The sequence below is a fragment of the Dromaius novaehollandiae genome, chromosome 23 (genome assembly GCF_036370855.1).
Source record: "Dromaius novaehollandiae isolate bDroNov1 chromosome 23, bDroNov1.hap1, whole genome shotgun sequence".
NCBI classification, from domain to species: Eukaryota; Metazoa; Chordata; class Aves; order Casuariiformes; family Dromaiidae; genus Dromaius; species Dromaius novaehollandiae.
The window spans coordinates 9464859-9492452 of record NC_088120.1 but is presented as its reverse complement, the minus strand read 5'-3'; the positions used below and the strand labels follow the sequence as shown (position 1 = coordinate 9492452).

General features: G+C 45.0%; 1 protein-coding gene and 1 long non-coding RNA gene across 5 annotated transcripts in view; both read left to right on the top strand.

Moving 5' to 3' along the window:
* CSMD2 (CUB and Sushi multiple domains 2) overlaps positions 1-27594 on the top strand; it is a 326291-nt gene that overhangs the window by 180988 nt on the left and 117709 nt on the right. For 3 of the 4 annotated variants that reach the window (XM_026104637.2, XM_064525207.1, XM_064525208.1), the window contains 7 exons: positions 5726-5908; positions 17722-18048; positions 19760-19954; positions 22318-22456; positions 23434-23621; positions 24019-24207; positions 24486-24602. In XM_026104637.2, the coding sequence (XP_025960422.2) occupies positions 5726-5908; positions 17722-18048; positions 19760-19954; positions 22318-22456; positions 23434-23621; positions 24019-24207; positions 24486-24602 (1338 nt within the window). The remainder of the gene's footprint in view (positions 1-5725; positions 5909-17721; positions 18049-19759; positions 19955-22317; positions 22457-23433; positions 23622-24018; positions 24208-24485; positions 24603-27594) is intronic. The other variant, XM_064525206.1, reaches the window with a different exon arrangement.
* On the top strand, positions 13155-14809 carry LOC135330696 (uncharacterized). The gene is made up of 2 exons (XR_010392699.1): positions 13155-13644; positions 14364-14809. It is a non-coding gene; the product is annotated as an uncharacterized LOC135330696 (long non-coding RNA).

The following is a 27594-nucleotide window of genomic DNA, read 5'->3' as shown; positions in this document are numbered from 1 at the left end:
CAGGGTGCTGCAGGCAGAGGGTGATTAAACAATATTTATTGTTGTTGAAATGCTGACTAAGTGTTTGACTCTGGAGAGCTTAGCTTTAATGCTCAAACTTAGCCCCATGGTGCTAAGAGGCTTAGGAGCTCTGCAGAGCTGCAGCCTGAAGATTTCCTTGACCAAACTCCCTGGTTTTAATCAAATCGGCACTACCCAAGGCGTTTGCATCAGGTGGACTCCCTGGGTCCCCGCATCTGTTTATATAAAAGCATTTATGTGGAGATATCTTCATCTTTATATAGATGCCTGCAGATCAGCTGCATATAAAGGTGTTTATACACAAGTACATATGTGAAATGCAGAGCAAATAACCTCTCGAGTTGTCTAATCCTGAGACTTGGGGGGGGGAAAGATACACACATCTCAGAGTAGTTCTGATGGCTCAGCTGTTGATAGTTGGCTTTTGAAACTTGGAAAGGGTTGTGTTCACTGGTCTCAAGCCCTGTCTGTAGGGGTCCAAGTCCGCCCCGGTGAGCGGTGAAGTCCCTTTGGCTCATCCCCTCCGTCGCAGAGCCAGAGTCGCACCTTTCTGCCTCGTGGCTCCTGTGAGCAGTTTTCCACTGCCCTGAGCCAACGCTGGTCACTGAGAAGTTTTGCAGTTGTGAGTCTTCTCCGGCTGAGCTGCTGCGGTTCCCGTCAGGGTGAGCTGGCACGCGGGGACGAGGGCGCCTGGCATGTCCTGCCGGGCTCCCTGCCATCCACACCTGGGGTGCTAGCAGGGGCCCGACTCCCCCTGCCATCCCAAGTCATACAGCAGTGTCTTTTCCCAGGTATTTTTCATTGATTATGTATTGTTTTTATTAATTTCTACATTACCAAGCCCCCTGCTATTGTTGTGGTGGAAGTCTGTCCCGAAAAGCTGCTGTTTGCATCTTCCGCGCTCTTTTCCCTTAAATATATTGACTAATGTCATGAAATGCAGTATTGAAATACTGCTGAAGCAACAGACGTGCAGGCTTTTAGCTTATGGCATGTTGACCTGAACTGTTTTCAGGGTCATATGGCTTGTATTTATGCCTTAAAGACTACTCTAAGCCTTAGCAGGAGTGATTCGACGTTACGCCACAGGGTTTTAATGAGCGATAGCATGCTAGATGTTCTCCTGTTTCTCCTGCAGCAGTGGCTGAGGTAGGAGGGATATGGCAAAAATATGCAGGAATAAGAAAGGGGGCTTTCCTTTTTCAGTTGTCCTGTCCTTCTCTTCTTGTTTCCTCTTTAGATCCTTTTTTCCTAATTGTTAGGATCCTCAAGAAGAATGAGGCAATGCGTACGCCCTGGTCCTGATCCTTTCAAATGCATACTTAACACTATTTTCATTAGTTTAAGCAAAGTTAATACATGTATGAAATAGTGTGCATGAAGTTTAATATTTTCTTAAAAGTCTTTCTGACTAGAGCTGACATGTGGGTGGTTTCCTCAGGTATGGCTTCAAAGTGCTCACAAATCTCACACCTTGCAGATGCTCTTTCCAGAATTGCTTGTTCAGGGCTCGCTTGCTGCTCTGGAGCCTCGGTTTCTTGCAGAGCCATGTCAGGAAGGAACAGGAACGTGGATTATGGCCCAGGAAAGCAGTGGTCTAAATTCTGGGTGCTGCAGTTGTTTGCATGCTCAGCTGTTGTTGTGTAAGGGACCAGAGAGTTGGTGCTTGTGCTCCCCATGCCAGGTTTTTGCCCATGCAGCCTGGGTACTTGCTGGCATTAGTCACTGGGCAATGTAGGGTGCCTGCTCGGTGCTTGGTGCTGTGCAAAGGGATCCAATTGCCCCACCCACCACCAGAAGACAAATAGCATAAATAGCTGATAGAAAAGTTTCTGGTGATACATTTTGCATTAGAAAACTCTGTTTTGTCAAAATCTAACTGTTTTGTAAGAATATGTCTGCATGATATAATATTTGATGGAGAAGTTTTGAAAGGTTCCTTTCAACTTGTTTCATTTAAATAATGTCATAACACTTGATTTAGTTGTCCTTGTTTAGTTTTGACTTTTATTATTCTAACATGGAAGTGATTTTTACTTAAACATTCATCAGGTGAAATGTTTCAATCTTATTGAAGCAACATGTTTTGATATTTCTGAATCACCCATTTTTGAATTTATGCTCTGGGAAGTATTTCATGAATTTTACTGTGTGTGAAAAGAAACATGGAAACCAGGGAATTTTCCTGATGACAAAAATTCCATTTTCCAACTTCTCTAGTGCAGTAAAATGTACTAGCTTTGTGCGCAGGCTGCTGACACTGAGATCACGTGCATGATGGCAAATGTGAGCTCTAATTCTTCAATTCTCCCTCATTCTTAAACCCGTGATTGCACTCTTTGTCCGTAGTGATGTGCCACTTGGGTTCGTGCGGTGCGATGATGAAGAAGGACTGCTCGAGCTAAAAAGTGTAGGTGGGGAGGGGAGCCCTGGGAGAAGAGAGATCTTTTAATCAGTACCGTGAGAGTGTCTGTGTTATCTTTATTCTTTCTCATCAGAGGGTCAAAAGGGAGTTTGTTTCTTTGCTTGGCTGCGTCTCTCTCCCTGAGTATCTGGTAACCTGAGCGTGTTGTGGTTTTGCAAAAGCTGTAAGTTGAGCACTTGTAGCTCCCATTGACTTCTGCAGTAGCGGAGCTGCTTAGCAGGTCTTTCCGCAGCCCCTGCGCACAGGGCTCCTGCTCCCATCGCCCCTCCGGAGCCGCTGATCCGTGCGGATGGAAGGTCTCCAGGCCTGTAATGAAATCCCAGCCTCACTGAATCTACGGACAAGACTCCCATGGGCTTTGCTAGGGACAGGGTTCCCTCGCTGGAGCTGTGTGTGGGTAATGATGAGCTTTGTTTAGCTTCGGGCTAAAAAGCTTTGTTGCATTTCAGTGGAAGAGGCTCTGACCGCGGAGGGTGATCTCTGCCAGCAGCGAGAGGTGTTTCGTCTCCGCCTGCTCCGCAGCAGCGGTGGGTTCGGTGGTGATTGCATTGCTCATCCTGGCCCTCAGCACTTTGTGCATTGCTGTGAGAGACGGCTAGAGGGATATGCATCAGCACCCTGCTACTGCGAGCAGGTATCAGCAACCAGGGTGGTACCAGGACATAAATTAGAAGGATTTCCCCTAAATGATATGTAATAGAAAGACCTTCCCTGAGCCTCCAGTGTGTCCGTTTGCAGTACTAGCAGCAGCTGGAGATACCTGGATGAAAGGCATGCGGCAGGACAGCCTGCCATACGTATTATTTGCTAATACTGTATTTCAGGACTTCAGGATGCGAGAAGGAAAGGCATAACAAAAATTCATTTTTAAAGGGTTCTTGATAGCAGATTAATTCTAGCAGGACAAAGCCATCAGTCTCCGACAACTCTGTCAGGTCACAGTACTACATGTTTAAAATGTGTGTTTTCCCCTTGGATTTTGCTAATAGCTCTTGAGTTTTGAAACTCAATTTTCTTACCTTAATTTATGCTGTTTTTCTCCTGCTCTGTTTGGAGAGTAATGTACAGTTCAGTGTTACTTCTGTACCCAGCCTGTTTTATTGGGTCCCTCATATGCAGGTACAAATCTTCAACATTTGGATTTTCAGACTCTGCAGGAAGGTGTTTAAATCTTGACAAACTGTTTTTACTGGCAGGCAGAAAAATAAGCCTAATTCCTGAAAACTTTTCTATTAATATTAATTTATGTTAAATTATTGTTGGGACCCTTCATTACCTGGCAGTGACTTTTTAGTTCAAGATGCATGCAGCAATAACAGAAATGAGGTGCCTTGTCGTGACTTCTATTCAAAATACACCTGTATCTAAGTTGCCTGGAGTCAGCATAATAATGAGGTGCTTGTTGTTATTCAAACCAAATTGGAATATTAGATGGAGTAATGCAAATTTTGGATTATGCAATTTTCCTCTGTAAAGAAACTGTCATAAAAGAAGTTTCCAATTTTGTGTTAGAAATTGAAAACTTGGAGAAAAGACAGTGAGGCTGATCATAGATGATGGGGGTAAAAACTAGAGAAGTGGAAGATGAGACGAATGTGAAGCAGATGAATAGTGTTGGAGGCAGCTGTAGAGAAGTTTTGTAGCTAATAGCGATGCAGAGAGAGGGACTCTTTTGAAATGAAATTGTATGAAGCAGAAGATAACAGAAGATTGTGTTCATGATTTACTTCAAGTCAAAGTACATGCACAGCAACAGATTAACGGCATGTTTCCATGCAAGGAGGTGTCATCTGTCTCCTTTGGAACTACCTGGAGGAATCAATATGGTATTAGGGTTTACTAAGGGAGAGGCAACTCAACAAGCATGCCATAACAGTATCCCCTTTCCCAAGGGAGTCTGAAGTCTGGTCCCTGTGAGGTTATTACAGCATGTCCCGGAGAAATGCATGTGGGTATTAGTGCCCTTCTGACAAGGAGTGACTACTTGTTTCTGGGGATTGGATGCATTTCATTTTTCAGAACTTTGTGCTGGTCCATTTCTGACCTAAAATACTGATGCTTGCATCAACTCCAAGTAAGAAGATTTTGCTTCCTTAAAAGAGGAGTTCTTTTAGAACTAGAGAACCAGAGTTCTTCCACACCACATCACTGTTTTGAAAGAAGGAAACGAATCACTTGTAAATCTTGGGCGTTGGGTCCTGTAAACGCAGGGCTGCTCCCAGGCCCGTTTGTTTGTGGAGCTGATGGCCCGTAGCCTTCCACGTGACGAAACCGCAGACGTGCACCTGGAAATCTGTCTGGCTTTGGCACAGGCTCTGAGGTTCAAACACACGACAGGCGTTGCAGGATGAGCTCGCTCCTCTGAAGGAGATTGTGCTGAGCACCACACTTAGCTATTTTAGCTCCTTGTTGGTGGAATTCAGAGCTTAGTGAAGGACCAGAAGTCTGGGCGATGACTTAGAAGCACAGGCCAGACTCTGCTAAAGATGCTCTCCCCTGTAGCTGGGGAGCACAAAATCGAGGTGCTCTCGGGGAAGCCGCTAGTATCCCTCCCACTGCCGTACCCAGCCTGCTGGTTGGAGATCTCCGTCTCCGAGGGGCCCTTCACGGTACAGGTTTGCAGCTTGGGTCTTGCTGTGCTGTTCGGTGAAGAACTAACTCCTTGCTTCATTTCACAGGGCTTGTCTGAATACAATTTCCTCCTGGTGTAAACTTATTTAAAATACAGCCTCTGGGGAACGAATACATCAGCCGGTTCAAATGCGGAATCCCATTTCCTTTAAAATAATATTAGGTGTACCATTAGCAAAAGGTCTTATATTGCAAAGACTCGAGTATCACTTTCCGGATGCTTTTTTCCCTCTTGTGCCTGGCGTAGCGCTGATGGAGATGGGGTTGCTTCGCTGTGGATCCATAATGCTGCTTGTATTCAAATGGATTTAAAATTAGTTGTTTTATTTTGACGGTGTTGCACTTTCTTTTTCCCTAGCAAATGTACCACGAAGCTGCTCAGTAGCTGCATGCTTTGTTTCTCAGGAATTACAGATTAAATATTTAGACACTTGGCGAGGTCAGGACAGTATCCAAGTCTCTGTCTGGAGCACTGTTACACTTAGATGCACAATTGGAAATACTTTAGAAAAAAAATAATTATTTAAATCAGTCCAAGGTTATTCTAATGGATGACCAGCAGAACGGCTACCAAGCCTGTAATTTACGGCTGTTTAAGATGGTCACTCGTCTTGAGCCGCCCCCAGCTTGTGCTTTGCTTTCTTTCAGAGATCGAGCAGGGCAGCTGCGGCGACCCGGGGGTGCCGGCCTACGGCAGGAGGGAAGGCTCCACCTTCCGCCACGGGGACAGCCTGAGGTTCGAGTGCCAGCCCGCCTTCGAGCTGAAGGGACAGAGAACGATTACCTGCCAGAAGAGCAGCCAGTGGTCTGCTCAGAAACCAGTCTGTGTTTGTAAGTCGGAGAGGAGATGGCTCTGAAATGCCCTGACAGTGCGGTGAGGTGGCCGCACGGTGTGTTTGGGGACGCGGGACGGGGGGAGGCGGCCCCGGGCTGCAGTTTGGGGGAGCGCTGGGTTTGGTGGTTCTCCGCGGAGAAGGGGAGGTGCAGGGGGAGCAGCGTCCGAGCACGGATCGGGGCCCAGCCTGGACCGGTGCTCCCTCTGCCCTCCCGGCGTTTGGGTTCAGGTTCATTCCGGAGAGAAAGCAGAATATTTTTCTGTCCAGCACAGGAGGCACGGATGAAAAAAATAAATTGAAAATCTATTGAGCTTGATACTATTTTTGGCCATTTAATTTTCCTTCGTTATCTGACAATACTCAGGCTCCCTGCTGCCGGACCTCAATTTTTAATTTGTTGTATGAGATCTCGGCAGAAGTAGGGTATTACGGTCTCAGGAGTGATTGAGGATGACATTTTCAAAGGTATAAATTGGAGTTAGGTGCACAGTCCTCATTGGGTTTTAATTGTCTGAGTGTCCTTTGAAGTTGCCCCCCTTAATTCGCGACATTGGGCAGTCCGAATTAATATATTAGCTGAACCCTCACCGAGAGACAATGTTGTATTTGAACATCACCAGAATTCATGAAAGTGTCTATGTTTTCCCTTACTAATGGTGAGTAAACTCTTTTCTTTTTGTCTCGTCTTTACTTAGTTGGATATGCTAAATTCTGTATCTTCAAAGAGATGCTATGCTCTAGTGGAGTGAGACTGAACCTAGCAAGAAAATAGAAAAGGAAAATTCATTTGAGCAACAGACAGAGGACAAAAGTGTGGGGAACGTGGCTAGAGAGAACACAGATGTGTTAATTTTAAGAATTGTGTATTCACTATGCAGATAAATATATACACTGGTGTCAGATACTCCACTATAAAACGCTCATTTGTAGTGTAGCAGGGTTTTATCTGTACCAATGATACTATACAGCTTGGAAGAAGTAAGCAAGCCTGTTACTTCAGAGTTGAATCTGGGTTCCTGAGGAATTGTGTGTGTGAGCTTTAGGGTCCCTGCACTGGCAATTTATGGGGCAGTGTGGAAAAAACAGTTTCACACAAGTGGCTTTCTTTTCAAACTGCAATTTAAGCTCTGAGCGTTCGTGTACATGTATTTAGGGAAAGGAAGCAATCCCCCTCTAAGTTGTTGCCTTTCCCAGATGTCCTGACTTTCTCCCTGCTTGGTTTTGTTTATAAGCAAATCAACTAAATGAGGAAAACAGTGTTTCCCTGGTTATCTTTGAAGTGGGAAGTGTTAGACCATTTCTGTGCTAAGCTTCAGAAGCTTGTTTTGCCTTTCCCAGAAGTTCAAATAAATTCATAAAAAGAGCTGATGGTTTGGTTGAGGTTCTTCCTGACAGTTTGCAGCAAGGCTAAACCTGTTGTTTGTGCCCAGAATGAGGTGATTTGGTTGCAGTATTATTAGAACGGAAGCTTACATTTATTTCAATAAAGTAAGATTTTTTTCTGTAGGTAGATACAGAACAGGGGCATCAAATCAATCCTCATTCTGCCAATGATCAGAAGTCCATGCAAAGCATGGCCCAGGCATGATTTTTTTAGTTAAAATAATTCTATCATCCCCTATTTTCTATGGTTCTCTAACTTTGGATGCTTATGAATCAATAAGGCAACACAGGAAAGAAGTGCAAAAAAGTATTTCATAGCCCCCTATACCTCTTCATTCCCTTGACTTCAGGTTTGCTTATTCTAGACAGCATCATGTTAGTGTGCATGAATCAAAAGAGGTGACATGACAAAATGTGTAACTTGGCATGAAATTTGTAGTGGGATTAGCAACAACTCTCTGTAAATGTTGGGAGACCATTAAACATATTGGGCATCAGGTGGAAAAATAAGGTAACCTGATTTATGTGCTGCTAGTTGGAATATGCAAACAATTCAGTGCTTCTGATTCTGGTTACAAACGTGTGACAAATGCAGAAGGAGATTAAACAGCGTGCCGTGGTACATCCTGCTGTCCTGAGCAAATGATTTATGAGCAGACAGTATTTATTGTGGAGAACTCATTTCCTGGGGCTTCGATGATGAAGCAAAACAAACCATTTAAGTAATGCATCTGCTTATTGCCATGGGTTCTTAATTCGTGGCTGTCTGTGCCTTCGTGATAACGGACCTTCCATCTTCATCCCCCTTGTTGTCACTGCATCCCTTAGCCATTCAGGGTGAGCACATGGGGCGCTTGGAAACTTTGCTAGGCTTCTTGATGCATGCCTTCTGCCAACCCCTTACTGAGCAAGGTGTCCCTGGCCTTGCTGTGTGTGCTTAGATTCTCTCTGATGATCCGAGATACTTGAAACAATGCCACTGGAGCCTAGGAGCTTGTATTTCTGTGAATGGATGGGTAATGCAATTATCCATCTGTATGTGTGCTTTGAGCTTATGTGGTGTCTGCTTCTGTGCAGTGTGGACGCCTGGGTACCAGGGGTGCCTGGGTGCTGAAGACCTCTCCCTCCCCGTTCTGTAGCACCTGCTGGTGCTCAAATCAGCTTTGTAGTTGCTGTTGTTCACTCTGACATTTGCGTTTGCAAAGTTACAGAGTTGTAATATCAGTCAAAGGCTAATGCAGTTCTCATAACCCAGCATAACCCAAGTCATTGCTTTCTTACAGAGCCATCACCAGTTTTCTGGAAGAGTTTAAGGAGGGCAAAATGGGCTTAGGAGGTACCATGCGGAGAAATGTTACCTAAGGGAAACAATTGTGCTGCTTAGGTGAAGTTTATGCTCTGATGGTAGGACCTGGTAATCGATATGATAATCAAACTGAAGTCTGCAACCTGTGGCTGAGGAGATTATTAAGTTTAAGAATGGGGACCTAGCCCGTAATTACAGGTATTGCACGGAGTGGGTGAGTTCTTCACAGGCACAAGCCTTGACAGATACAGTGGGAGAGCAGGGCATTTCGGTACTACCTTGACTTTCACAGGTGTGGTTGGAATTCCTATTAAAACATATTCATGCATAGTAGAGAGAAACTCATTATCTGAATTTTATGCGACCTATTGCAGTCGAAAGTCCTGCTGCAGAACATTTTCTACAACCAAAATCTGTTTTATGTGTATGTTGCCTCGCTAAGGGAAGGAAGAGCTACTGTCCCTGTTGCAGGGCGTAGTGCTTAGAGGGTTTCTCGAAGCTCGTGGCTGCTCTCCCCCAGCAACACCTCTTCCCTTTCCACCTCCTCCTCTTGCACCCCTGCAGATGAGTGATGTACCGCTCCCGAGCTCTGTCCTGCACCTTTAACTGAAGGATCGACTTGCGCCAAACAGTGCCGTCACTTTTCATGGTAGATAGTTGTCCCTTGTAACCCGTCTCACTGAATAAAGGCAAAGTTTGTACCTTTTTCTAACCATCTTCTGCAAGTTGCTCTGGGAGAGTCATTTCTGAAACCAACTTGTTTTCTGATATGATTAGTTCTCAGACTTGCAAAATTTAAGTTTTTTGGACCCGTCAAGTGTTTTAAAGGGAAAAAAAACTTAGTAAAATAAAACAGTGCATAGGTTCAGATTGCGATGCATCGAGTGAAGCTGGGGCTGAGGGGTTGATGCTTCTGCACTGAGCTGGGGGGATATCTGCTCGGTGGGTTTTGACTGGAGCTCCACGAAGATGGAGGATGTACGTGTGTGTGTTTGTGCATTATTTATTCATTTAAATGGAGGAGTTGTCATTTGAGTTGTGCTTTCTTGGGGCACTTCTGGAGTCTTTCAGAGCTCACATCCCTTATTCTGACATTCGTTATAAGGTTCAAGGTGTTGCTGTGATCTCTGCTCTTGCTTTAAGACTTCTGTTAGTTTCCAGTAATTTTTTCATATTGTTATCATTAACTTTATTTGTATTACAGACCTGCTTAGAGCAGTAGTTATGCATAACATTCCTCTGTACGGACCAGAAGGCCATGTCCCAAAGCATTTCCAATTGAAATAATGTTAAATTGCATGGGTGTTTTCTCTGGCTTTGGAGCAGATGATATTCTCTCGTCCCTTCTTGTTCACTTTAAAACCTCAACCGCAGGCCTGTTTCTCCTCGCAGATTGGCTCGTGGTTGCTGTGACCCATGTTCATGCTGTCAAAGCGGCCAGGTGGCCACAGACGCTGGGAGATCATCAATGGGTCGGTCAGAACGGGGGATTTGCGCTCTCCGGCCCGAGCTTGGCACCGAGGAAACCCTTTGCGTTGTCGATAGCTATCTTTGAATTTGCTCCGTGCGGGCAGCACAGCCCAGGATCCCCTGTCCTGCCGTGCAGATATGCTAACCCTGACACTAACACTGCCATCTTTGGAGGCTTTATGATTTTGTTTGTTTTTCCAATTTTCTAAACATCTGATTTTCTTTAATATTTGCATAAGATCTCCCTCAGTTTTCTCTTTCCTCTTTAGCGGTAATTACTTTTTTCTCCTAATCCCATACTTGTCTGTTATAGCTGGGAATAATCTCAGCTGCCCTTTGCAGAAAGTGTAGATTTTAGTTCGGAGCTGACTGGCTAACCTTCTGTCCGGTGCAAGCCTGCAGGGTTAGCAGCCGGAAATGCAAAGTGCAGTAGATGGTTCCGTTCAGTACATTGCTGGGAAAACATGTAATTTTGTATCACTTGACAAGTTTTTCATTTAGCTCTAAATTAACCTGTCAGTTGGTCATTATTTTCTTTTCTTTTTCTTTTCTTTTTCTGCCCACTATTCACAGCAACCTATGGAGCCCTCCCTGTGAAGAGTAATTTGGAGAACAGTGTGTCTTTTAAGTGAGCAATGATAAAAGCATAGAACAAAACAGTTTGTCTTTTTTAAAGATAATAGATTTTTAGCAGTGAGAGTAGTTAACCCGTGCAGCAGTGTACTGAAGGCGGTGAGGGGTTCTCCATACCTAAACATCTATAAATTGTGATCGTATACTCCTCCTTGAAGGGGATGCTGTACTTCAAACAGGAATCATTTCCTTGTCTATATTAAGCAGGTGGCCAGATAAGATGTTCAGAACGATCCTTTATTGTCCAGTAGTTCTTTAATCAGAAATTCCAGAAAGTTTCCTGTTAAAGGAATTAAGATTTTTTCATTATAAGGGTCTTTTTAGACTTCTGAGCTACAGCAGAGAGACTCTCATTATTCCACTGAAAACTGATGCCGTGTTTTCTTCATATTGTTTCCTCTTTATTATTAATTCCTCTTACTTTTTGCAGTGCTGATGCAAGATGTTCCTCCCTTCTGCTGTAAGCAGATTTTCTTTTTTTAGCTAACACTGAAATTGTTTACCTACTTGCAGATGCAGTTGCTTTTTGGGGACTTTTGGAAGTGTAGGGATTATATTAATTTTTATTTCCAAGCTGTTTTGCTTGATGCTTTTGGGTTTTTTCTTTGATGCTGCTTTTTTGTTGTTTTTTGTTTTTGTTTTTTGCTTGATGCTTTTGTGAAAGACCTTGATACCATGTTCCTGTGGAAGCACTACTACTCTGCCAGACAAGTTTGAACATGGGAACTGGTAGCCAACTGCAACCTACCAAAATAGGTCAACTCCGACCTCTGAGAAGCAGCCAGGCAAGTTCTGGTTTTAGGCACCTGGAAGACAGCCGAGAAAAGTGCTGGAAAAATCCTGCTGATATCAGTTCCAGGGTTTAGCTGGTTTGTGCATTTGTGCACAAACCACAAATAGGGATGTGTGTCCTTCATGACCTGTTAACACCTCTTGCTTGCCCTTGACCTCAGATGGGTTCAAAGAAGCAAATCAGTGATGAAATGCTCCTTATCCTCAGCCTTTCCCCTGAGCCACAGGGACCCAGTCTTTCTCCGGCAGTAGAGAAGCAAATTAAATGAAGGCAGGATTACCGTGATCTTTATATGCTTGTGGGATTTGTAGCTTTTGTTAACAACCTTGTTTCACGGTTGCAGCTGTGTAAAACCATTCTGTTCTTAAAATTAAGCAGGGCACTTTTCCTCAAAGTCCTCGTTGTGCATTACAGCCCCAGTTCATCAAAGCACTGAGATTTAAATGTTTGCTTAAGTAGACATGCATGCTTAAGTGCTGTGCTGGGCAAGAAGGCACTTAAGCACCTTCTTAATTACACACGATTGTGTTATAATTGCCCCCCTTGCACTCCATAGCCATTCTTTGGTATAGTCCCTATGAAATTTTCCATTTCTGTGACTTTTAAAGGATCCTCCTGTTGTTATAGGCTGGTTTACCAGTCCCTTCTGCCCTTCCCTGAGAGGTGTCTGAACAGCCAGTGCTCCTGTTCTGTCTGAATGTAGCCTTGCCTCCAACAGAAAAGCTGTGGCTCTTCCACCGCAGCACGCCTCCATTTGTTGCATTTTACTTGGCATCTATGTCTAAGGGAAGCCGAGGTTCACCTGACTCAAACTGGAGCCCTTGTCCTCCTCCAGGTCACTTGGTCACCGAGTTCTGTCCAGCAGTTGTAGAACCAGAAGAAGCAGGGTATCCTGGGGTGAGCTGGTCAGCTACGCCTATTCCGTCATTTCTAACAAATTGTTAGGGACTCGGGAAGTTTTCCTTCCCCAGGTGCCTCTGCAGTCAGCCTGTTTCAGCAGGGAAGTTGCGGTGGGTGCAGTTACAGGCAGAGTTGCAAGAGGAGGTTGCTGTGGTGGCAGTGGGAACTGCAGCTGGGGTGTTCCAGATGTGGCCAGCTGTTGGGTCTGCTGTGGATCTGCTGCTGATTCAGTCTCCTGATCGAATCATTGGAACTGTGACCTCACTGGGCTCATGTGGGTATATATGAGCTGTTTGGTGCCTAAGAATCCATCCACCTACCACGGTTGCTCAGCATGATGTGCTGCCTCTCTTTACATTAGGCTGACCCTGAAATGATCCTTATCTTTGCCTGATTAGGCAAGGGGGTCATCTGTCTCCAGCCTGCTTCTCCATATCCAGAAAAAAAGCAATGTGTGGATGATGATGTCATCTCTAATCTGGTCTACAGAGAAATTTCTTTATATATGCCTTATTTTATAGTGTATTTCACCTTAATATTTTATGTTCGGGATTGATGTTTGAGAAAGCTGTTCTGGGGCATTTCCAATTTTCAGGTCGAATCAGTATTTGCAGGTTTCTCTTTAAGGCTCTTGGTATTGTTCCTGCTGCCAGAGCTTCACGTGTGGCTGAACCTCTGCTCTGCACATGCTCTGCTGTGCTTGAGCACTGGTGTGCAGCGACTGTCGCTCCACTTGCAGCGACATGCTTCTGGAGCGCCTGGCCTTCTCGGGCGTTGTAGCAGCCTTAATGCAATGAGTGTGCAGAGACCGCAGCAGTGTGCGGAGAAAGGGAATCAAGTCCTGGCTCATTCTGCCGGGAGATGTGTGTGTTGTGACGGTTGTCAGACAGCTCCAAGTGGTGCAGGGGAGGAAGGATGCCCTGCTAAACCACGAAGGAGCAAAAAGGGAAAGGTACACAACAAGACCACTAGCAACATTTCTAGTGCTAGACTATTTCAGGGCTTTTGCTAAAAAGTGACATTTAAACTTCCATCTTCTATGGACACTACCAAAGACTCCCAAGAGAGGCTGCACATCCAAACTGCAGTGAGGGGGAGAGGTTCCCTTTAAAAACAGACACGGGCGCATAGAAAAGGATCTCGTCTTCGTGCAGGAGCCTGGAGCACCTCCGGAATAACAGATGGCTGCTGACACCCTGGCAGACAAGCGGCCCAATGCTGCTGCAGTGAGGATCAGCATCTTCCAGTAAGTTTAATAAACTTACTTTATTCCTGTGAGTGGGTAGAAACAAAACCTGTTTTGGTTTTGTAGCTCTCTTCCGCATGCTTAGAGGCTCCTGTACAGCATTTCATGTTCACTGGTGACGTTTTCCCCGATATCTGATATGCAAACCCTGCCCATTTCCATTCTTAGCAGTCCTGCTCTTCTCCCCCAGTAAGCTGCATGCTGGCAATGACAGCTAATCTGTCAGAGAGTGAGCTAAAGTTTGTTGCTCTGAAATACCAGAATTTTTCTCCCCTTGCTGGTTAATATTTGCTCCAGACTCCTTTCCCTCACCTCCCATTGCCCTATTGGTGCCACAGGTTTAAGAATGAAAATGTGTTATGATGCAGATGTGTTTACTGAAATAGCAGACACAGGAAGAGGAAAATACAAAATGTAAATCACTTTGCTTCACAGCTGGAACAGTGCCCTGAGCTTCCAGCTCTGTGAGCTGTTTGGGACATACGCTTCCCGAAGCGAGGCATGCCAGCTATTAACCTGTCTCCTGCTGAGGTCCTGTTTTTCCAGGGATCCTCTTGAAAAGGGAAAATAAGGCAGAAAATCTGTAACTATCTTCAAGCTCTCTCCCTAGTGGTCAGAGACTGTAGGAATGGTATCCAAAAACTGAGAGAAAAGTCAGGATTTATTATTGTTTCTATGGAGACTGAAATTATTACAGCAATTCCTTGCTTTGTTTTCAGCTCCTGAATCTGGTGCCTCTCCCACTCCTGTGCATTGCAGGTATGTTCTCTCCCCAGTTTCAACTCTGGATTTTCATGTGCAGGAAGAGCAAAGATGAAGTGTCTGGGGACATCGTGCTCCTCCCAGGAGACACAAGAAAATGTGTGTGGAGGCAGGATCTGTTGAAGGGGGAAAAAGAAGAGTCGCAAGTTGTGCTTTGACTAGACAAATGCAGAAATAAGTTCTGGCTGAAAATGCAGAAGCAAACAGCTGTGCTGGAGAAGAACAGCTGTCAAACACCCTGTTCAGTCTGGTCTACAGGCATCCTGGCAGGACAGTGGGCCACTTGACTGTCTGGGACAAGAAGCAATGAGCTGTTTCCTCACTGTTTTACTGCTCCGAGTGAAGGGAAATTCTTGATAATGTTTGTCAAGACTTGAATAAACATCTTGCGCTCATCAGTTAATGATGTGTCTTGTTGGCTTTCTTGGGTACTGCACTGTTTCTGCTGTGTTCTGTTGTGATTTATTCTGCTGTATTTAATAAAGGCATTTTTTTTGCTGGTGTGCTTTACTTGATCAGTAATAATAATTATTGACAGAGGTTCAGTATAGTCTTATAACTTTGTACCTATGCACATAATAAAATGTCCTCTCATAACATTTAAGAATAGCCATATTATTTAATTCAGTGGCCAGCTTCAAGTCCTTCAAGTCAGGGATATTCCTGGTTCAGTGGTTGGCGGTGACAGGCTGCCGGCTGCTGCGTTGACCCCTCTGTCTGCTCGTCGTGTTTCGAGTGGCTGCTGGCTCCTTGGGGGCACTTTGTTCCTTGCTGTCGGTGATGTGCAAAGCGGCACAGGAGACGCGTGATGCTCAGCTGTCTTCCGCCTTTGTCTGTTCTGCTGTCCTCTTATATTTCACTGTCCTTGACGTATCGTTAAACAGCTTCTGCTTTTATCCGAGCATCCGGCAAAACACTTGCGATAAACCAGGCAGGCGGGAGTGTGTGAGGCTCACGGCACCAGGGCAGCGCTGGATCAAATCCCCCTTTCGTGCTGCTGGCTAATAAATGAGATCTCGGTATCACAGACATCATGGTTGTGTTGATGAACCTCTGGACTGGTCCCTGCTTCCTGGGGCGCTCCTGTAAGCGCCCGCAGCCTGCCAGCGGGGATGGTGGCCCTCGCCGTGAGCTTGCGCGCGTGGCTGTTGGGCACCGTGTCCTACAGCCTGGGACTGGGCTGTCTCCTGTGCTGCTTTTACTTTGTGGGAAATGAAGGTTTTCATTTACTTCCCTGCTGACTTCTGGGGTTCTTATCTGTCATTTCATTCTATCTAGCAAAGGTGAATTTTAAAGTCTTCCCTCTCTCCTCTTTTTTTCTTTCTTTTTGTCAGCAAATTGTTGTTTTCTGGAATGAGCCACCAGCATTGCGGTGTAATAGCTCTGCTAGCAAGCCTATGTCTCTGTTACTGGCTGTGTAATTTTATAGGTCCTATGTGAATGCTAATTTACTACTATGGACTTAAAAAACCATAGGAGGTGCCCAGCTCCTGTGAGGAGCTCCTGCTGCTAGGATGTTTCTCTGCGGGCGAATGTATTTGTTTTCAGTAGGTATTCCTAGACAGGTTGTATGAAGCTTTTGCTGACAATTATTTGACAACCTCCCTTGATATTTCAGCGATGTTCTGCAATTTTTGTCTTTAATCTGTTCCCTTTGTTACTGAGAGCAGGGGATGGATTGCGTAGCACTTAGCCTTGATAACATCATGGTAATGTCCATCTTACTTGATCTGAAACCATTAAGCTAAAGGAAGACAGAGGGAAAATAACAGAGGGGAGGGTGAACATTGAGCCAAATAATTGTATAAATGCCAAACTAAAACCGGTTTCATCTTCCTTGTGATGTCCTTTTGCCAGGAATTAGTGAGAACGTATGTTCCAAGTAACAGATTTTACTAAGGGTGCATGGTGGGGTGCATGGTGGGGGAAGTACATTCTTAAAGTATCAAAAGCACTGGGTCAGTACTGCTTAGATGGTAGCCTTGGTTTTTGAAACTAATGGACCTTGTCTGCTGAAATACAGTATATATTGAAAACCCTTGAGAGCCAAAGATTTTTTCATATGCACTCTACCCCTCAACTTAATTTCAAGACTGCTTTTAATTACGTTCATGGAAGTGGCGGTCTAGTTTGATACCTCTTCTTGGCGCCCTGCTAGCGCAGCAGAAGTCAGTGATTTATTTGGAACGGGAAAGGGAGCTGACCATGCACTTGAGCTGCAGATTGCAGCTGGCCAGCGCTTGCTTTGTGTTGTCCCAAATCACAAGCACGTGGCACTTGGGAGAGGCCCAGGAAGGTTCTCCTGCTGTCGTTGCACAAAGCAGTAAAGTTGCTATCAAAACCAAATATTAACATTAATTTTCCAGGGCTCATTTGGCACAGGTCTGAACAGCTGCCCAAGGAGATGAATAAAGGCGAATTGGCTCACAGCTCCTTCTTAAAGGAGTTGACAGTTTATAGCCCTGTCATACAAATATTTAACACGCAGTAGGGATAGCCTGCATGTGAGGAGTTTCTCTAAATGCGGTGGGACTGCTCATGTGCACAGTTACATCTGTTGAGCATGAGTGAAAATTGCTTTTAGCAAATAAGGAAACTAAAGGTGCAGATTTGTGTGTGATTTTTAAGCAACTCTGGAACAGTCTGCACTGTGTTCAAAAGTATTGTCTGCAGTTCATCTAGTACTTGAGACTAAATAACTTAGGTACTGTTAGCAATAGAGAAACCTGGAGCTCAGCTTGAAGTAAGCTGAGTTGATTTGTCGCATCAAGTTTTTAGGCTGTGCTGAGTTCTGGCCACAACAGAAAACGTTGTTGATGCTAAAGCTAACTTGTTTAATGCTAATTTTATTGTGTGCTAGCTGCAGTCACATTTGATTCTTGTGTAGGCTTTCTCTCAGTGATGCGCAGCAGAATTCACCTGCAAAGTACCAAATTCCCCCCTGAGTGACACTCTCTTCCTGTAGTAAAACAAACCTGCGCTCCCCTGTGCGTGGCATGAAGCCCATACAAATGTATGGATGTACACCATTTTAAAAAGGGGGTAGTACTGTGCTAGACTGGAAAATTGCAAATTGGCCAAAATCAGGGCCTGGAGACTTCTCTGAAGGCACTCTTCCTTATGCAAATAAATCACTGACATCCAGCAGTGAATGGAGCACTGAGACTTTCCTTTCTTTAATTGTCTTTGAGAAGCAGAGTGGTTGTGAATTTGCAGGAATTATGCAGCTCCAGGGATAAGAGGGAGGGGGGAAACATGATGGATCGGCTTGTAGGAGCACTGTGCTGCATGATTGATGGTAATTTCTCATTGCAGTTTCCTGCTTTTTCAACTTCACCACCCCGTCTGGGATTGTGCTGTCACCAAATTACCCTGAAGAATATGGGAGCAGCTTGCACTGTGTTTGGTTAATTATAGCTAAACCTGAAAGCAGAATTCACTTGGCTTTCAATGATTTTGATGTGGAGCCTCAGTTTGATTTCCTAGCTGTGAAGGATGGTGGGACTGCTGAATCTCCGGTGCTGGGGACCTTCTCAGGAAACCAGATCCCCTCTTCTCTGACCAGCAGTGGTCACGTTGCCAGGCTGGAGTTCCAGACCGACCACTCCATGGAGAAAAGAGGCTTCAATATAACGTTCACCAGTAAGTGCCCAATCCTCTCTTCTGGTTTTCATTTCAAGCTCCAAATTTTTGTCAGGAAAGAACAGGCAGGAGTCTGATCTCAATGAAACTAATGCAAATTCAGAGCAGGTCTCAATATCAGAGAAATTACTTTGCGTTTGCAATTGAGTAATTGAGCTCCGAAACACTCAACAATTTCAAGCCTAGAGCTGGTTGCACAAGTTGTTTTTGTTAAGTTTAGTTGTCCAGTGGTGACAGAAACTGTTTGTCCCTGGATTATCTGTGCTTGGTGCAGTCAGCATTTCTGTTCTCGGATCTGCCACCAGCTTGCAGTGTGACATGGGCTTTCTGCTTTCCCTCCTTGTGCCTCCGTTCTGCTCACGGAGGTGAGAGGATGCTTTGTGGACTGCTTGATGCAGATTGTGAAGCACTGTTACATCATGGATGGCCGTGTTAATCAGCTATCGTTTGGTGACATCTGAAGCTATGCAAAACTTTGAGGATTGAGGGAAACGCACAGAAATATCTTAAGTATTGAAACGTCCAAAGATATACATGGCTTCTTGTAAGTCCAGTCTTCAAATCTGCAAGAGTCAGATAAAAGAGCACAAGGAACAGATTCAGCCTGCTTTCTCCCCTTAACTGTATATGTAACAAGATCTTACAAGAGTAAGGATGCTTTGTCAGAAATGCAGAACTCATTTGAGTTTGGTCAAGTGTATTGAAGACACTAAAAGCTTGCGTATGTGTGTGTAATTAATCTGGAGACTTTAATCTTTCATATGCTGCTCATCTCTGAAGACCACCTCCCAGCATATGAAAATATAGTACATAATTATGCACTTAATGGGAAAATAAGGCTGTAAGCTTACTTTGTGATTGGTTGGCAGTCCTAATTTTTAAGTGCTGGAAAAGGGCAGTCCTATAAACAGAGCTCTGTGTCTGTGCAGTTCCATATTTAACTTTGCAACACCTAAAATGGTAATTATGTTCTTCATTTTATCCTAGTAATGTTCTTCGTTTTATCCTAGTAGTGATGACAAGCAAGGCCGTTCGTGGCAGACAAACACAGAACGTGTTAGAGGGCCCTTAGTTTTAATCTCAGGTCCTCAAAGCTTTCATTTTTTCTCATTAATGGTCAATTTACGGCAGCTGTATGCACTGTGGTATTTCTAGAGTTCTGTGAAATCTTTCTCCGCTTTGAATATTTGTGCTTCTTTGTATGTGAAAGGCTGCCAAGAAAAGGACGGGATGCTGCAGGCTCTTTTCTGGGCCCCGTTACTGCTGTACCTCAGCACCTCGGGAATGCAGGTGGTTTTAGCCTCATCCTGACTCTCTGAGGTGGCCAGTGAACATTCCTGCAGTATAAACAGGGAACAGAAGAATGTAAATGACTTTAACTAGATGTACAGTTACGCTATGGGGCCGCATACTTGGGTGTCTTAGCAGCTTAGAGAAAGCGTGGAGACATGGCTTCTGCCATGGGCTGACTTGTCTGTGTGCAACACTAGATTTGCTGGGGTGACCATAGGCCAACTTCAGTCCATGCTGCTGTCTTCTGCATGAGGAGTGTCAGCCTGTGCAGGTGCAAGATTGAGTGCCCAGTTGTCTCTATAGCAAGGATGTGAAAATATTATTTAATTCCTAAATTTGTGGTCCCACATGTTTGTTATCTGATTGGCCAGAGGCGGGGAAACAAGTCACTCACCATCCTTTTATCTTTCCCTCCTAGCATTTAGGCATAACGAATGCCCTGACCCTGGAGTGCCTGTGAACGGAAAGCGATTTGGTGACAGCCTCCAGCTGGGCAGCTCTGTGTCCTTCCTTTGCGACGAGGGCTTCATCAGGACCCACGGCTCAGAAACCATCACTTGCATCCTGAAGGAAGGAAACGTGGTTTGGAACAACGCGGTGCTCAGATGCGAAGGTAAATTTTAATATCCTTCCTTCTAGTCTGCGCGCAGAGGCGCGCGGGAGAGCCACCCCCTGGTCCTTGCAACCCTTAGGAAAAACAGCAGAACAAAGAGAGGAAGATGCATGAAGATGACTTTTTCAGTCCTGATTTTTGATATATGTATATTATATAATCTTTATATAATAGAAGAAACAAAAGGTACAGATTGTTACAGTGAAAAGAACAGTGAACTTGTTGCTGCAGAAATTCATACACACAGTCATCTTCAGTGTATTTTTGTCAGTGTGGTACTTCAGTCCCTTTTAATGGGTTCTGGCAGTTGAGAGCCAGAAATTTTGCAGTTTACAGCTCTTCGCAGCCACAGCCGTGAGTTTCCACCCAGAAATGGGGGAAATGGGTTGAATTAGATGCTTTAATACAGATTTCAAAGCTTTTCCTAGTCCTTTAAAGTCCTTAAAGGTTCTACCCTGAAAAACAGAAGTGAAATGAAAAGTGCTTGTTAGAAATGAAAAGTCTTCCTCTCCCCTCTGTTCTCAGAGAACTGATGCCATGTACTGATACTTACAACAGTTTGAATTACAGATGTACTGTAAGAGAGAAATAATCTCAGTAATTGGTCATCCATTTTAAAAACAGATCAGCAGTAGGAAGTGCAGGATCTATTCCATTGTCTTTCAAATTAAAAGAAGGTATCCCTTGTGTTCAATAACTTTTATGCAGTAGGAAGTTGGGTTTTTATATTCTTGTATAATTTTACCTTTGAAAGCAGTTGATGGTATCTGTAGGTTTGATTCAGGGTTTCTATTCCCTTCACCAGTGTGAGCCTTTAAGTTTATGTATCTCTATCTGGTAGAAAGGAAGCATATATTAAATAGTACACTTTTTATCAGCTTTTATCTTTGAAAGCTTTGATAACCTTATGCCATTAACTTTTGCTTTTTTCTCTGTGATCATAGTGGTTATCTCTGACTCACCCTTCGGTGTGCACTCAATTACGTGTACATTTTAATTAGCCTTTTTTAAAAAGGAGGAAGTATATGGATCTAAAATACTGTTTAGTGCTTGAAGAAATTAATGGGGAAGAAAGAGATCTGAAAAAGAGTTGAAAGAGGGATAGAAGTCCTAACAGGAATTTATGTAGCTTTAGGAGAAGAAAGGAGCTTCTTATTCAAAAATAACTGGTTAGGATCCAGTTTAGATCAATTGATTTTCATCTGGCATCCTCTCAGAGCAGCAGTGAAGCTTTTAGGCCCGGATTCACAGAGATATTTAGGGAGATAAAGGTTTGGATAAACACCTGCCTCACCCGAGGGCTTTGGAAAGTCCCGCTTGTAGCAGCAGGGCCCTTTGCAAGCCCAAGTGGTAACTGGTGATGAGCCCTCTGTGCCCCGGGCGAGGCGAGTTGTCGAGTCTCGAGCCCTGTCCCTCTTATGCAAAGCCTCACCGAGTGCCCGAGTGGTTGGGGCTGGAAGGGATGTTTTTCAGATCATTCGTAGAGGCTTGCCCCAGCGTTGGTGCTGCTTCGGCAGCCTGCGTGCAGAAGCCAGAGCCCACCTGGGCTGTGGAGACCGAGTTGGCTGTGAGTGTTGGGGGAAGCCAGTGCAGACGGTGGCTTGGTCTGCTCGGTGGGAATTCCCTGAGCCCGTGAAGGTCACTGGTTCGGCTGCCACATGGAGATGTGGGTGCCCTGTCCCATTTAGTGAACCCAGTGGGATCTGAAGAAAAACTGGCCAACAAAGCCGGCGGGGCGCTGAGCAGAGGGAGCGCGCAGGCTCGGAGACAGGCACACGTTTCCACCCTCTTTGATTACTTGGAGGACAATACATTGCAGTTACTTAGGGCTGTAGGATTTTGTAACTCTGGTCCATCCGATCCAGTGTCCTTTCCCCAGAAAGGATAATAATATGCCTTCGGCTTCTGCTGATGGCGCGAGGGACTGCAACGTGGAATAAATGCCACAATCTTGTGGTGTCCCTTGTGGTAGAAGAGACATGACTCAATTACCACAGATATGAAAGATTTTCTTGCACCTGCAGCTGCTGAAATCCAAACTGACCTTGCAGTTTTCTCTGGTTTTATATCTAATAATTATTGGTATACCCTGTCCGCTTAGAGCTGCTGCACAAGGTCAGGCTACCGGCTCTCCCACAGCTACGTTAGCCGCTTGCTGCATCCTAAGTTTAATCTAAAATGCTGGTTTCTTTCCAGCTAGTGTTACTATTTCATCTGCTCTTACTATTTTTAACCCATGAGAAACAATAATGCACGAAAGCTACTGCATGGCAGGAAAACACTGTGCAGCAGCGGTGGGTAAGTCCAGTCTTGATGCAGCTTGCCTGATGCCTCTCACCTGACTTGCGTCATCCTCTCCCCAGCGCCGTGCGGGGGCCACCTCACGTCTCCCAGCGGGACCATCCTGTCCCCCGGCTGGCCTGGATTCTACAAGGACTCCCTGAACTGCGCCTGGGTCGTGGAAGCCCAGCCTGGCTACCCCATCAAGATCACGTTTGACAGGTGGTCACTGTGGATTTTTAAAAAGCTTTTTATTCACACATTTAACGATTGCTTTTGGTTCTTCTTGCAGACTCCTGAGTTATAGCCACCCCCACCAGGAGAGGGGATGAACCATTCTCACTGTTGTGTTTTGCACTGAGTTTCTCTCTATCTTTTTTTTCCCCCAAACTCCTTGCAAGATACTAAAAATCATTTAATATTCAAGAAAAAAAATGTGGGAAATGGTGATTTTCCTGTCTCGTTTTGACTGACTCCTGCTAATTTGCAGTGCTGTTCTAGACACACTGAGAACATGTTCTCAGAGGCTGAGCACCTCTGTGCTCGGTGAGCCGGGGAAGCAGCAGCTGGGAGGGTTTGCCCTGACTCAGGAGTACTTAGTCTCCTGGCTTCCCCTGGATTTCACAACTCGAGCAGATTATACTTTCTTGAACCTGGGCCTATATGTCTGAGAACTGATTATTAGAAATTACTGCTGTTATTCCACTCGTAGCTGGGAGCATGTCTGTAAGATTTTGAGGACCGTGTGCGCTTGCACAGTAGATACAGGTCCCATCGTGGTCACCGCTAGAGACCATGCCCTAAGGAATTGCAGTAGAAGAAGGCAGGGGAGGAAATAAAGGCTTTGACAGAGAAAGCAGCTTCTCCCAAGTGGCAGGAATTGAACCTAGTCTGCTGGATCATACCTCTCTCTTACACAGCATAAAATAGATTCACATAGCATAAGACACTTGTTGACACAAAGACCTTACCGCATTAGTAGATGAAGCAGATGAAAGATCAGAAAGAAACTAAAATGTGTAGGGGGCAAATGACTGTTCTCAGATGCTCAGGCAACCAAAGATCAAGCAGTAGAATTGGGCCCATATATTATCACACGGCCTTTGCTGCCTTCTAGCCGTTAGGGCCCATTCAGGATTATAATATAGAAAAATTATACATGTCATTTTTTCACAGTCCTATTCTTGTGTCCATTTCAGATTTAAGACTGAGGTGAATTATGACACCCTGGAAGTGCGAGATGGCCGGTCCTATTCTTCCCCGTTGATAGGTGTCTATGATGGGACTCAGGTGCCCCAGTTCCTCATCAGCACCAGCAACTACCTCTACCTCCTCTTCACCACTGACAAAAGCCACTCTGACATAGGCTTTCAGATCCGATATGAAAGTAAGTGCAGTTATTTGGGTAATTTTGCCCTCTCCCGCAGCAAAAAGGGCTCAATCAGAGGCCCATTGGAGTTGCTTCTCCCCTCTGCCAGGCAGTTAGCATTATTACAGTGATGTGTGTTGAGAATGCAAAGCTGTTATAAGGCAGCAGCAGTTTCTGCTCTATGACCATCCTGATTATTCAGGAGGTTTTATTTTTAGTTTAGCGTCTACAGAATATAATTAATAGAAGGAAGCAGAGTTGATTTCCTCTGTCCATTTCGTCCTCTCACTTTGGGATTAATCAGTAGGACCTTGAGTTTGTAGGAGTGAGCTTTCTCACAGGTTAAGAACTGCACCTTGCAGCAGACTCTGCAGCCAGCTAAGGGGTCTGATGCGAATGGGTTTGTTTGCCACAGCTGTGAAGCTCCAGTCCGACCATTGTTTAGATCCGGGGATCCCTGTAAACGGGCACCGCCACGGCAATGATTTCTACGTGGGTGCACTGGTGACGTTCAGCTGCGATTCAGGCTACACCCTAAGCGACAGCGAAGCCCTGGAGTGTGAGCCAAACTTCCAGTGGAGCCGGCCGCTGCCCAGCTGTGAGGGTAAGGACCAGAGAAGAGAATGTCTGCAGGAGATGGTAAACACTGAATTTGCAGGTCTACTGTGGAACAGAGGCTGTAGCTTCTTGCCTTACTGCAGTTTTTTCCCGTGCTTGTCAGATGTACCTAAAGCAGCAATTCTGAAGGGTGCAATAATGTTTGATTGGTGTACCTTATTTATGATTTTGATGGGTTGGGCTTTGTGCTGACATTCAGAAGGACTGACTGTTCTTCTGATTAATGATGGGTTTTGAATTCTGTTTTATTTGTTTGTTTTGCAGCTCTATGTGGAGGTTACATTCGTGGTTCCAGTGGTACCATCTTATCCCCAGGCTTCCCTGATTTCTATCCCAACAACTTAAACTGCACGTGGACAATAGAAACATCACACGGGAAAGGTGAGAAAGCTTTAGCTTAAAGTGGGTTCAGAGATGGATTTGGGTCTGGAGGAAGGTAGTCTGTGGGAGGCCAGTGCTCCCTGTGCAAACTAGGAGTTTGTCTTCAAGGCAGTGATGATTGGTGCCCGTGTGCTTGGCTAGCTGCCATTCTTGCCACCAGCCAAACATTGTTTCTCAACAAGATGTAAAAGTTTTTATGGCCATATCTCACTTTAAAATGGAGAGAATTAAGAGGAAAAGATGGCTCCAGATTTGAGGGCTTGTGCCAGGAGTTACCCTCAGGCTTACAAAGAGAGCTTTGTGGCAGTATTCCCTGGAAAGTTAGATGATGTTTTGGATACTCGGTATCATTATTAATGCCATACAGAGGAAGGGAAACAGCCAGTGATGTCACTGCAGAAGTATTTGGTACTCAATAGTACTTTTACCCATATTGTTTTTTGCAGTGATGGTTCATTATCTGCATAACATTTTACAGAGGGAAGCATTTGGTAAATCATTTCCAAATGCGGGACAGAATTCAGTCTCTTGTTTCCCAGCTCTGTCCTAGTTCTGCAGCTCTCAGTTGCCCGCTAGCTAGGAGTATTTATGTATTGTCACTGGAGACGGAAGTTACAGGTCTATTTAGTTCAGTCTCCTGTGCAACATAGGCCGATCTTGCATGTCGTGGTGGAAAATTGCTAGAAACTGTATCATCAACAATTAGAGAGCAAATTGTAAGTGTGAGAGCGGGGGGGAGGATTCTTTTTCCTAATCCGATCAGCATCTACTTGGGGTGAGCACGAAGGGTTTATACCCTTTATGTAATTTTATGCTCTCTTATATAACTCTCTCTCTTTAGTCGTACCAGATATCAGCACAGTGGGAGCCATCATGAACCAATTTTGCAATACCCATTTGTATTAGAGCATATAAACTTGTCAATGAACAGCAAAGTGCATTAAGGGAACCATCACATGCTGTGAAAAGTATTCTGTTGAGTAGCAGCAATCCGCTCTTCGTTAATCTGCTCTGCCTTGGATTCAGCTCTTCCGTTGAGACTTTGCGGTATCCTGTTGCTAAGCTAAGCACAACACAGCAAACTGACGCTCTTTTATGAAGCGTAATTCTGATGGCGTGTATGCTTTTATGCCAACATCAAAAGAAAATCTTCTGACCAAGCTAAGCAAGGCTTCAGGAACGGCACAATTTCAAATAGTGGGGGTATGTCTGCACAAGTCCAGGGTTTTTTTCCCTCATCCTGTGAAGGATCCTGCTGTGGCCAGTTAAGTAGTGCAGGGAACAGCACCATTAGAAATAGTTCTCTGCACGTCATTTAGAGCACTTCGGTGTGACACAGTTTTAGATTATTCAAAGAATTTGGATCAGAACCATCTTGAACTGGACAAATGTATTTTTCCACACTTAGAGAAGCTAGATGTTGAGCTCTCTGAAAAGCTAGTACAGGTTTTAGTACTCTGAGGCCTCTGAGTTTTTTTCGAAAAACTCTAGCCTCAGCTGTGGGTACTGAATATTAGCAAATCAAACCATGAGCTTATCTGTAAATCTGGCTAATTGTAGCTAGAATTTTTAGGCCTCCAGGCCTTTGACAAGAGGATGTACAGAGGACGTTGTACAGTTATAATAAGCTGGAACGTAGCCAAGTTTCGTGTCAGAAAAACCTCTCCTTCTTTGTCCGTGTAGTTCAGATGAGTCGTTTATTTACTAATATGATGAAAGAGGGACACAAAGAAAGATGTCCTGTTCTCTAATGCTCTGTGAAAGACGCTGAAGTTTATTTGGATGCGGGGCTCTGTTGGGGGAGTGTGCATATGCACGCATACAGGTACGTACACACTTTCTCTTGCAGCAGTGGTCTGTTTTTCTTAATGCTCTATTTTCCTAGATGTTGTATGGAAGTGCTGGGTAATGCCTTGCAACGAGCATCTCCCAGCCCTTTTCAGCATTCTTGCAGCGTATCTTCTCGTTCCTAAAGTGCGATGGAACAGCGTGATCCCACGTCAGAGCAGTAGCTGTTGAGATGGAATGAATTTAGTCCCTGGAGAACAGAATAGGCCTGAAAAAAAGCATAGCTGAACCCCTTTCTGAGCTTGCTTCAGCCGAGGCGCGCTTGCGCTGCAGTGCTCTCTCTGCGTTTTGTCCTCGTCTTTCTGTTACCTATTCTTGGAGATCACTCTGTGAATTTTGGTGCTCGTTAAAGCCAGAACCTTTAATGATTCTGCTGTGAGCAGCATTAACAGGCAGGGGATATACTTGCATCGCGTGAGTGTTTGCCGGTGCACCTCGTTTTTCGTGTCCTAGATTTGGGCATCCTGCCCGCGCCTCTGCAAATGCCTCCCTGCAGGGCTTGCAGCCCTCCTGCCGCCCCCGGCCACGAGCGCCTTTCGTTCCTGCAGCAGAGCTCAGGGCGGGCTCCTGACCTGACATTCGAGCATGGAGAGATCTCCCAGCGCAGATCATGCAGACTTCCCTGTAACCAGGCGTCTTCCCCCAGCTCCCTCCCCTGCATTAGCAGGAGCGTTACTTGGCTTCTGCTTGTGTTTCTGTGGGGGTCTTTCAGCCCATGGTTCAGCTTCTGATGAAGTGCTGAACTAGCGGCTTTTTTTGTGTTTCACAGCAATGTTTTTTCCCAACAGCGCATCCTAAATCTTGACTGATATTTTATTCCGATTTGCATATAATCTGTCAGCAGTCAGTGTGCTCGTGCGTGAGGGCAGTGGGGTCAAGGGTGAGTTATCCAGAGGCTGACCCTGAGAGACTGGTTTTTTACGTTGGTGGGTGAGTTAGTACGTGAAAGGGTTGACCAGCTCTTCCAGGCTGGGTCGTATTGGCACCCACGATGTTCAACACCGAGGAGTCAGAACTCTGGAAAAAGTGCTTTTCTACAGGATGAGGTGATTCAGCCCAATCTAATTTGTTTCCCTGCTGTGCAGATCTGGTGTCTTGCCTGGCATTTGGAAGTTCCTAATATTATTCTCTTGCTTAATTCCTG